We start from the raw sequence: 12,464 nt of genomic DNA, 5'->3' as shown, positions 1-12,464 counted from the left end.
GTTGCTATATTTTTGCTTCAATTAGGAATCAGGATGGCTCGAATGACTCATCATTCTAGGTACTGACAGTTATGGGATCACTGAATTCAGTGACATCATTCATGAGTTTGGTACAGGCAAAGGAAAGTCAGCACTGGTTTTCTAGATTTTGTAGCTTGTATAGACCGTAGCCTAATCACCTCTTTTAGACCTCCGTTCCATACCCTAAATCGAAGGCACTGAATGAACGCCATATATTTTTTTAGTAGCAAAGCGGATGAATGGCACAATTTTAAAGTAAGAAGACATCACGGTAAGATTAAGAAATTTAATGTTGTCAAAAAGAAGAACAGTCAACTGTTTATTCAGTATATGCTTGCTTTAATATTACAGGGTATAAATTCGTCTAAATAGCAACTGTGTTGAATGCAGTGCTTGGGCCAAGATTATATACTTATGCATATATATATATATATATATATATATATATATATATATATATATATATATATATATATATATATATATATATATATATATATATATATATATAAATTATATATATACATATGCACAAGTGTGTGTGTGTATATGTATATATATATATATATATATATATATATATATATATATATATATATATATATATATTTATATATATCATATGCAATATATGCATTGTCTTATGCAAATACGAGATGTAATCATGGGATATACGTAGGATGCACGAAGAGGCTGTTGAAGGTACGCATAGATCCCCACAAGGGCGTAATCCATAGAACTGGTAACAGGTTGTCTAATCCCCAACAATCAACTATACATATATATATATATATATATATATATATATATATATATATATATATATATATATATATATATATGGCAATATATATATATGTTACGAAGGAAGTGAGTAGAATAGAAAGGCACCCTCATCCTTTAACACATTATTAATGCCGACGTTTCGCGACGCATCCGAAGTCGCATTTTCAAGGCTATAACATATTATATTTTGGAACATTAGTATCTAAAAATATTTTGTGATGATATGCTATGACAACAGCTCTTCACGAAGTAAAAACACTTAAAACTAAACAATATACTCATAGACAAACACATTAAAAATAAAGGGAGTTCACTTAAATCTTAAAATAGCCTACCTATATGAAAGAAAGAGTAAGACTGACTTAAACACAAAGACAAAGTGAGGAAAACCAGTTGCCTAAGCTAGGCTATAAGCAATTGTACAGAGGACGATTGATTGTTTAACGACAGTGCAGTCTTTTTGATTTTTATAGATTCTAAAAAGGTCAAGTCGTTGTTGTTCTGCACTTGGGCTAAGATGGAAAAATCCTTGCTGTCAATATAAGTCTGACATAATTTTGAATGGTTATGTATAGTTGATTGTTGGGGATTAGATAACCTGTTACCAGTTCTATGGATTACGCCCTTGTGGGGATCTATGCGGACCTTCAACAGCCTCTTCGTGCATCCCACGTATATCCCGTGATTACATCTCGTCCAAGTGTACAGTATTTGTATACGACGCTGGACGAAAGCAGAGGACTGAGTCGATCTTTAACTCTGAACAGGAACCCAATTGTTAAGGAATTTTTTAGAATAATTTTCAGATTCAAAGTAGGAAACCCCTTTCGAATAATGGATGTGCATTTTCTCCTGAAAGTATCATCATGAACGAAAGGGAAACTTGCGTACATCTTTAGTTTCGGTACAGTAAATATAGGTGTTGGTGGAGTCATTTTCTCTGTTAGCAATTTGTTTAAGGATCTGAAAAGAAGCCGTGAAGGAAATCAGTTATGGCAACTCTCTCTCTCTCTCTCTCTCTCTCTCTCTCTCTCTCTCTCTCTATATATATATATATATATATATATATATATATATATATATATATATATATATATGACTTTTTATCACATCACCGTGATTCATGACCTCTCTTGTGGCCGATTGGGTTAATGCGTCCCTGTAGTCAAGTCCTGAGTTCCTGTCCTTCGTTGGTTATTGAGCTACGAGACGGCGTACTATATTATCAACTATAAAAATATATTACATATAATATTTCGGTAACATATATGAAAATATATTATTTCAGGTCTCGAGGTGAAGCGAATTGGATATTAAAGGACAAGTTTGTAGAAGTTTTGATAACTATATATATATATGGAAGTTTTTCCCCCAATATATATATATATATATATATATATATATATATATATATATATATATATATATATATATATATGTGTGTGTGTGTGTGTGTAAAATCTATAACAAGTAAAGGGAAAACATGTTGGAAATGCAATGAAATATTTAATCGAAATCTTTACGTAGAACCTAGCTTCTGTTTGCATATGTCAGCGTGAGCATCTTGCATTGTTTTGATTATCAGTTATTATGTTAAGAAAACTCCCTGTTAGGATGTTTATAGTGAAAGCTCTGTGAACGTGAAACAAGATTTAGTGTAAATCTTCTGAAGGCAGGAAATGGAATCTAAGTAACGAAATACAGAATTCCTTGAACAGGCAGCTAAACACTGATACAAATTCTAAAAATCTTACGCTAGGGTGACCATTAAGGGTTAATTACGACTGTTCAACGTCATAAAAAATTGTAGTTTGAATGAAATGCTATTACAAAATCCACTTCATTAAAATAAAAGAAAACTGCATTTAATCTGAACTCAAAAGAGTAGTCTTTAACTACGCTAAATTTGAAATGACACCGATTTTTGGTTAGGCTAATCGCCTAGTTTTTGATAGCTAACCATCTCTATGAGTAGGAAATACAAACTCAATTTCCAATACACCATCGTATGAACTTGAGTCCTGCTCTTAATAATCATTCGTAACTTGTTTTAACTATTTATTTATCCTCCAGTGATGTCACGCTGACGGAGGGCACTAGAATTCCTATTTTTAACAGACGAAGAAATATCACCTGCAAAAGCCCAAATATGCTCAAAGTAACACACGCCTTCACGAATTATATATATATATATATATATATATATATATATATATATATATATATATGTGTGTGTGTGTGTGTGTGTGTGTGTGTGTGTGTGTGTGTGTGTGTATACTACGGAATTTACAAGTCCCCACTGATAGCTTTTTTGACAGCATCGACAAACTAATTGGTGCTGTGTGCCACAATGGCATTCCTGTTAAAAATATAATGGTAATTAAAAGTACTGATGAACGAAGCATTTGTAAAGTTAATGTTAATGGGGTGTTGTCACGTGAATTTTCAGTACAAATACTATTGTACCTTTGTTGTTTGCACTCTTCATAAATTTCGTAATGAAAAATATGTCCAGATATGGGAGAGATGGAGTAACTACAGAGATTTTTCGGAATACGGAGACCATGCTGTTTTAATCGGAAAAACTGAAAGATAGAATAAACTTTCTTAACAAAATGCATCATATATTTAGGACGGTGGGACTCGCAATAAATTTCAGAAAAACAGAAGAGATGAAGGCAGAGTATGCACAAAAGTGATAAAATTACATTTGATGGAGAAATGATGAGTGAGGTTGAATCTCTCAAATATTTAGAAACTCTGATATCCTGCGCTAGTTTGCTTGTGTTAGAATTTAGTGAGACTGAAAAAGGCCAACCAAACAATGAGCAGGTTAAGTAAGATTTGAAATCAAACACACTGAATGTGACACGACACTCAGAATAACAAATCTAGCGCGATCTGTATTACCGCAATCAATTTCAAGTAGAACTTTCAGAGTCAGTTAGTAGGATAAAGTGTCAGTTGGGGCTCCTGTGGCCAACAGAAGAGTTGGGAAACCCAGTCTTACACGGACAAGAGCGTGCGAACGGAAGCTGGAGATGAATAGAGATTTGTGGAAGATAAACCACAGGAAAGACATCAGCGGGGAAAGTTCACAGAGGCTCGTCAGCGGGACATGGAGTTGGAGGCGGCGATGATGATGATGATGATGACGATGATGATGATGATGATGATATTCATGAAATCGTGGGTTTCATTACTGTTATTACAGGAATCAAAATGTGACGAAGAATATAAAGTAAGACTATGACCAGTGGAAGGCGAAAAAACGGATTGCAACATCTTTTACCATTAGTAATTAAAGGCAAATAGGCAAATGCCCTCAAGTGAAGGCAAGGGATGATTATGTTATACGTTTTCTGTTTTCTTCTTAGTCATATATATATATATATATATATATATATATATATATATATATATATATATATATATATATATGTATGATGTATATATATATATATATATATATATGATATATATATATATATATATGTATATATGTATATATAATATATATATACTGTATATATGTATATATATTATATATATATATATATATATATATATATATATATATATATATATATATAATATATATATATATATATATACACTAGTATATATATGTATATACATATATATAATATATATACATATATATACATATATATATATATATATATATATATATATATATATATATATATATATATATATATATATATATATACATACATACATATTGATACTGTACATACATACACATGTACAGTATACAGTATATGTACATATATATATATATATATATATATATATATATATATATATATATATATATATATATATATATATATATATTACTACGGATGTCCGAGGATACTTGATTAAGATGGCAACGGAAGAATGCTGGGAGTTCCTTATAGTTTTTACACATCTGACTCAATATTAGGACAATTCATAGACAAACAAGGGGAAATCTGTGGCTTAGGGCCTTTTCATGTGAGGAAAATTATGTAAAACTCAAGGGTCCTCTTAACTAATTATATTTACATAACAAACACAGATCAGAAGAATGACAAATTACTGAGCAGGTAATAATAAGGGCCTGCTAAATGAATGAATCCTACATAGAATAAATATGCTATGCCGATGATGTCTTCATAACAGGAAACATCGCTGTGGGGGTAGAAGGGAGACTGCACATGGATAGAGATGAGTAATTCCACAGTAGAGGCCTATCTGCAATGTATGCAAGACGATTAGTTGCAAGAATAATAAGACGCTCAAAGGGAACTGAGGAAAATGCACAGATGGTGCCAAATAACTCAGTTCAACACTAAATGCATATTTGTGTTAACACTGAATGCTCCAACACAAATTACTGAAGGCGATTGCATAATGGAAACTAAATGAAAATCAGACAGAGAAATAACAGGTTTCTTATTCCGGTACATTACCTTCGTCAAGCTGACAGTGTCTTTGTTCGATAGGGGGCTGGTGATGGAAGAGGGAATTAAGATGCCACTACAAAGTATACTGGTTCAAACCTCATTGTCGAACACGTGGAAAGTTCGAAGGTCAGGCAAGGTTAAGGACATCTGTCCTGGGTGGTGTTCTGAGTGCTTCTCTCTCTCGATTTCTGTTGCATCATCTATAAATAATCATCGGAGATTACTCATTGCATCCAACATAGGTGGCGCAAAGGTCAATCTTTGCCACGTTTTCTATATAGGCCACATGGCAGCAGTCAACCTTGTGGAGGGTTAACATAGCGGCAGAGATGACTTTCTCTTTTTTTTTTTGGCTCCTCCCTTGTCGCTGCTTGACGCCAAGGAGTACAATGGTCACCTGGAAAACAAGGCCTTAGGCAGTCATTTGGACAGAGAGAAGGGTTAGGCTTAACCATTTTGGGGAATGAAGGAGAGAGTTTATGAAGGGGCGAGTGGAAACCCACAGTTCTGGTAGTCAAAACAGTTGAAATGAATTTTATTTCTTTCTCTGCTATGTTACGGATGTAAAACGGGTGAGGTGGCTTTGGGGGAGGCGACAAAACCCCCACATGACAAAACCCCCACCGACAAAACCTCCACCGACAAAACCCCCATACAACAAAAACCCCATATGACAAAACGCCCATATGACAAAACCTCCCTACGACAAAACCCCCACCAACAAAACCCCCACCGACAAAAACACCCATATATTTTCTAGAAGGAGCTTACTGAAATGACTAGTGTATATATAGTTTTTTTTTTTTAATCGTTTATTAAAGAAGATAAGATTATAAAGTAAAAATGTACAGTTTCGTAATATTTATTACACAAATCATATAGGAAGTCAGAATTTATATATTCTTATATTTTTTGCTACACCATTAAGAAATTCTTCGATGTCCTTCTTACCATTACTAAAATCAAAACAAAGGTTTTGCAATCGCGATTGCAATTTTACAGTTTCTCTCTTAATTTTCTTACGAAGAGGTTCTCCGATGGCATTCTTATCCAAGCAAGTTTGAACCATCAGTGCATCTTTGTTCAGAGCTTCAATTGCAACCCAAACTGTGGGATGACTATAACCAACCAGGTATTTAAAAGTATTGTTCCAAGTTTCACACTGGTTATTTGTACGGTCTTCGCCACTAACTGTTGCTTCATACACGCTCCATTTTTCAGGAGGAAACAATGGTGGAATTTGTCTTGCACGACGCTTAGTACCTGTCACATACGTCGAATCAAAATATGCCAACAGAGGTTCAAGATGGCTAGGCAGTTCAATTTAAGGAAATTCATGCCATCTATGATTCTATCAGATGGAAGAAAAGCAAGTCCGTCAATCATACCATAAAAATGTCTTGTAGATTCATCTTCCTTGTAGATACTGTTCAGTCCTATGCTTTGTAGTTTCCGCCATGTATTCTGTGTTAAATGGTAAAACATGTTTTCGTATGGATTTGAGGTCCCAGTACATTTTCTATAGCATTCAAAAGTGATTTTTCAAAATCGGTCATAGTAGTATCGGGATTCATATGTAACCCTAGTTCCTCTCCTTTATCTAGGACTGTTGTAAGAAATTCTTGATAGATTTCCTGTGATCTGCCGGAAAGGAAACCATACACACAGCTTATTGCTGAATCACCGAGAGGAGCTCTAATAACAAATAGCTGTTCAAATAACACAGGAGCCGATGCAAAGGTTCCATCCATATACCAGGTACTGTATGTGCCTGAGCTAAATGGTCCATCGCATCTCTTGTTGCAAATATAATGATTCGATTATTGGCTTCAGCACCATTATCATGAAGAAGAAAAGGCACAGAATTTTCTCCTCGTGTCATAGTCCATTCACCTAAAATCTTCAAGTCCTTCAACGATTCGGGATCTTTAGGGCGTCCTTCTTGGCGTTTTCTTTGAACATATCTTTTAACTGTATTTATATTTTCCATGGCAATTCTTCCGTCCTGAGTCATACTCTCCAACGAATCCGCTACAATGCGACTAGTATTTCCTCTAGTTGATTTGGCCTGTTGATAGAGGGTTGTATGCACTTTTGCTGCTTCCACTGATCCTTCATCTCCCGCATGATTATGTTCAATAATTGAAATGACGTCCGATATTGCTAAATTTGTTGTTATTTTTCCATTACATCCAAACGCTGATCTTCTGGAACATTCCCACCTCATCGTAGTAGCACTGGTGGATTTTTTTAGTATACATATAACCTTTATAGCACAGTTTCTCTCCACCCTTATTATTACGGATGACTTCCATGATGAGCAAAGGAGTACAGAAAAAATTATTTCCACTCAAACTAAAGCTCCGTCTTAAGAAAAAAAAAGTCATTTTGTAATAATTGTAAATAACTAGCAAAGGAGTATTGTCAATACAAATTTGTTGATAGTTTGCTAGTTAACAGACGAAAACAGTGAAAGCTTTCCTTGTAACCACTGTACATAACTTATCGAATAACAATAGGTAATTTACTAATTTGTCGCTCTCTCTCTCTCTCTCTCTCTCTCTCTCTATATATATATATATATATATATATATATATATATATATATATATATATATATATATATATATATATATATATATATATATATATATATATATTTATTAACTATCCGCACTTTCATTATTCGTGTGGGTTTTTGGTCGTGTGGGGGTTTTGCCGTGTGGGGTTTTCTGTGGAAGAGGTCCAACTGTTTGATGAAGGGACAAACTGCTTGATAGTTTATATATATATATATATATATATATATATATATATATATATATATATATATATATATATATATATATATATATATATATATATATGTATATGTATATATACATATATATATGTGTGTCTATATAATATATATATATTTGTGTGTTTATCTATACATGTATGTTGTGTTATTTATAATATAGAATTTATGTTATTTATAATATAGATTTATACGTATTTACTTCTCTCTCTCTCTCTCTCTCTCTCTCTCTCTCTCTCTCTCTCTCTCTCTCTCTCTCTCTCTCTCTCTCTTTGCTGTATTACTTTTTAAATTTCACAGAAGTATATAGCACTTATATATACAGTATATATATACATATAATATATATATATATATATATATATATATATATATATATATATATATATATATATATATATATATATATATAATAATGTTTGGCATCTTCTGAATTGTTTAGTACTTCATTACAACTTCTTCAATAGTAACGTACCAAAAATTCCACGTACAGTCCTTGTTGTTACTAAATGATTGGAATTTGAAATATGGATTTGAGAGTAGTGGTCCAGAAGTCCGTTTACTTATCCTCTTATCACACTCTGTACTGTCCGTGATTTTTCAAAATATAGAAAACCCACTAAATCAAGTACAGTAGTGGCGACTGTAGCACCTCTTGTCATTTAAAAACCAGATTCCAGAGCACAAGGGCGAATATGCAAGAACTAGTCACGCCTGAATTCAGTAACATCCGGTTCGTGCTTGGGAGTACAACTTTCAAGTCATTTGTAAGTCATTAAGCTTTTTAAATCTAATCAGTGAATTCAGGGGCATCATATCACTTGCATTATTTTAGTGTCCTCTCTTACTTTTTTTTTAATACTTTCATCTTTACATAGTTTTATTAGATAATGATCTACATTTCCATGTTGGTTCGTTTTGAGAACATTTGCCTGTTTTCATCAGGGAATATTAACTGGTCTCTTTTTTGACGGTTTACACGTAGTAAGTTACGGTGATGACAAGCCACAACATTCTAAAATATTTTATTTCACCTGCGGCAGAAAATGTTTCCATAATTCAACCTATTCAAACAATCTAAGTAAATGACTTCAAATTCTGGAGGGAAAACTAGACTCGTTCTGATTCAGATCTGAACATTATTTTGTTTAATAATTAACATCATTCAGCAATTCTTTCAACACTTCCACTTCTACCCCTGTATAATACTTAGAAGTCACCGATGTTGTTTGATGGGTGAGGGCACTAGACTTTCCAAAGGCTGGCTAGAGAGACAGCTTACTCCCCTCCCTCTTGATCGTGATATTGTCATCTAGACTCCTTGGCAACAGGAGAGTTGGAAGACCTACAGTAGACCTACTTGGATGAAACTATCAGAAGGGAGGTTGGAGTTGAGTGGAGATTTTAGGAAGTGGAAGCAAAGGGAAGACCCGGATGGCAGAATTTCACAGAGGCTCTTTGCGAAGCACTTTGTAGGATGCGATGATAATGTTGACGACATATTACTGATAACAATATGGTATAGTGTTTAAATATTCACAAGTCTCCGCCTTTGACAAAGCAAACAAAACAAAAAATTCACTCACTAAACTATCAATCAAGAAAACGTTGCTGGCAGAGACGTTGTTGAATTACATGAGTGTGCAGAACGTAATGTAATTGAGCAAGTGGACACAGAAAATGAACTAATTAATGGCGAGGCCTCAAAAGGTAACAGCTATCACAATGAAATCGGGGCCTTCACATAGACCTCAGGAATTATGTGTAATAATTGAATCAAAAGGAAAAAATATAAATTTCAACGATTAAAAAGCTTTTATTGCAAGAGTCTAGTTCTAACGTCGACAAGACGACTAAAACCATATTTTACTTGTTTAAATGTTTATCTATTAAAGAAAACAGTAACAAAAGACAGGAGGCGTTTGCGTATTAGAGACATAAGGGGTGATGCAAGCTTTTTATTTGATATCTTCGTGCTGTTATTTCTAAAACATGTTATACAGATAACTAAATTCATGAGCTCTATTGGGTAGGCTATAGAGCTAAAAACTGATAGATGACTCTCGGAAACTGTTCTCATCATACTTCGGGTTCCAGTTCACCAGAAGATATGGTATTTCTTGGATCTGTTTCTGTGTTTTCCTAAACAACTGGCCAAGCATTTACTGAACATGAAGTCTTACTTAGCTTCGTATTTTTCGTTCCAGGAAAGGCAGAATTTTGTCGTGATCTTGAAGTGTCGGATTCCGACTTCTATCAAGGAAGAATCAATGTCACCGGCAGTTTGAGTGGCAAGGATTTGGATCATTCTGGTCAAGTACGCTTGCGGCCCAGGTCAACGGAGCGCGTGTTTATCCAAACTGACAAACATCAATATCAGCCTGGGGAAACGGTGCAGTTCAGGCTGCTAACTGTTACTGGTCCCATCTTAAATGTTTCGACGAAAAATGTGAGTTTTCCTGTTAACACAGTGATTGTCTGGAATATTCCGATGTGATTTCACCCAGTGCATTAATATTTCAGCTTTGTTGTCGTGTTGTGTATCAGACTAGACTCACAGGTTGTTCAAGATTTTTTCATGATGGTAATCCTGTCTTGTGGAACGGATTTATATACAGTAAAATAACTACAGTGCTCGTTGTTAATAAAAAAAGTCAATCACTAAGACAAATCTAGACAAGAATTTACAAAATCGTGTTATCTTATTTTCTCGATCTTGTGTGAACCAATGATAACCTTTTCGTCAGTTTTAACAGCTCCATCCGTGCCTTTATAGGGACAAGATGGTCATCAGTGGCCCCGAAAGTGTATTTGACCTTGCGGTTGGGCTTATACATAAAAAATGCAATTTGCTTGACCCTTATCTGTAATTCATTCCAAGTAAAGCGAGGGGTAAGGAACTTCTCAAATGCCTCAGAGATAAGAATTTGACAGATTTTGCTTTCTCTTTCAGTATCGAGAGGTCTGGATTGAAACTCCTTCCAAGACACGCATTGCTCAATGGCTGGACGTCGACAACTCGCAAGGCATCGTTCACCTTTCTATGGATCTTGTTGATGAGCCGGAAGAGGTAAAGCAGCGCCATTTCTGGGTCACTTCTTCGATTTGCACGAAGAAGTGACCCGGTTTAACGAAACTGAACATCTTTACCAACTAATTTAAGATTTACTAACTTCAAGGACATGATTAGTTCTAACAGATGACTTCTGACACGAATGAGGTGAAACTGAAATCTAAAATTGGTAATGATTTCCTTAATAAGAATAATGTTAGGGAAGTAGATAATACCAGTCTTGCACAAGTTATTGATAGTTTTCATAAGTACCTTCAGTATTCATGGTTTGTTTTTAAAATATGTTACGTGAATAGTTTGCGATCAGATTATTTTTACTCATAGTATCTCTTAAATGAGTGAACTGTAATTTACATATCACTTAAGTTCTGTCAGTTACGAGAATGATGTTTTTCCTAAAAGTGGTAGTTTTCCCGAATATTCATTGATAACCTTGTAGCACTAAATAAGCTCAAATGTTTGTTATTGGCCTAGAAAAATCTTACTATTAAGTGGATGTTCTTTCTTGTTACTAAAAACCTGTTAAGCTCTTTAACGAAGTCAGTTATTAAGGGTATCTAACAGGACACTCCTTCTAGCAGTAGCCTCAGTTTGCTATCGGACAAAAACAGTTGCCCTGAGAGACTGTTTCATTACGAGCAAGGAAAGTTGGATCATTTTTTTCTGCTTTGCTTTCGAGCTTTCCATCGGTCAACTTTGTTAATGTAACCGTTGTTCTGTTTGAAGGGGTTCTACCACATCCGATTGAAGACAAGTGAGGGTAATTCCAAAACGCAGAACTTCAAAGTTGGAGAATATGTGCTTCCCAGGTTCGACGTGAATATCAAGACTCCTCCTTATGTCTTGTCTACGGATGCAACATTCAAGTTTAGCGTCTGCGCCACGTAAGTGGTTCTTTGAGACATTTATCTACATTAAACATTTTGCTCAGAATGGAGAGGTAAACTGAAGTTTTACGTGTTCCATGTTTTATGTATTCCTTTTACCTAGCCAAGCAAGTAACTCCGTACTGGATAAGTGTCCAAACGGTAAAAAAAAAAACAAAAAGCGTAAATTCATTTCAGATACAGTACCAATCAGAAAAGTTCAAATCTATGACGGAGTCAAATATGACACTCATCAATAGAAACTTTCTTAACTATATGACTATTTTGTGCTCTATTCCTGGGTACTGAGCCTTGAGAATTTTCCCCCACATCAGATGTACCATCAGATGCTTAAGGATTTGTCTTCGTCCGCCTCCCCCGCCCCGCCCCCCGGCCTTGCTGAAGCTGGGGGGAATCTGCCATGAGTCGCTGCAGTGGATCTCCCTTAGATCTGTGATTATAGA

The 12,464-nt window shown here is 34.6% G+C and overlaps 1 protein-coding gene across 1 annotated transcript in view; it reads left to right on the top strand.

Annotated features, from left to right (window-relative positions):
- LOC136826867 (alpha-1-inhibitor 3-like) overlaps positions 1–12,464 on the top strand; it is a 132,583-nt gene that overhangs the window by 23,958 nt on the left and 96,161 nt on the right. The window contains exons 3-5 of the mRNA XM_067084375.1: positions 10,269–10,510; positions 11,015–11,131; positions 11,861–12,018. Coding sequence (XP_066940476.1) covers positions 10,269–10,510; positions 11,015–11,131; positions 11,861–12,018 — 517 coding nt within the window. The remainder of the gene's footprint in view (positions 1–10,268; positions 10,511–11,014; positions 11,132–11,860; positions 12,019–12,464) is intronic.

The sequence above is a fragment of the Macrobrachium rosenbergii genome, chromosome 41, assembly GCF_040412425.1.
Source record: "Macrobrachium rosenbergii isolate ZJJX-2024 chromosome 41, ASM4041242v1, whole genome shotgun sequence".
Lineage (NCBI taxonomy): Eukaryota > Metazoa > Arthropoda > Malacostraca > Decapoda > Palaemonidae > Macrobrachium > Macrobrachium rosenbergii.
Note: the sequence above shows the minus strand (reverse complement) of the source record. Positions and strands in the feature narration are given on the sequence as shown.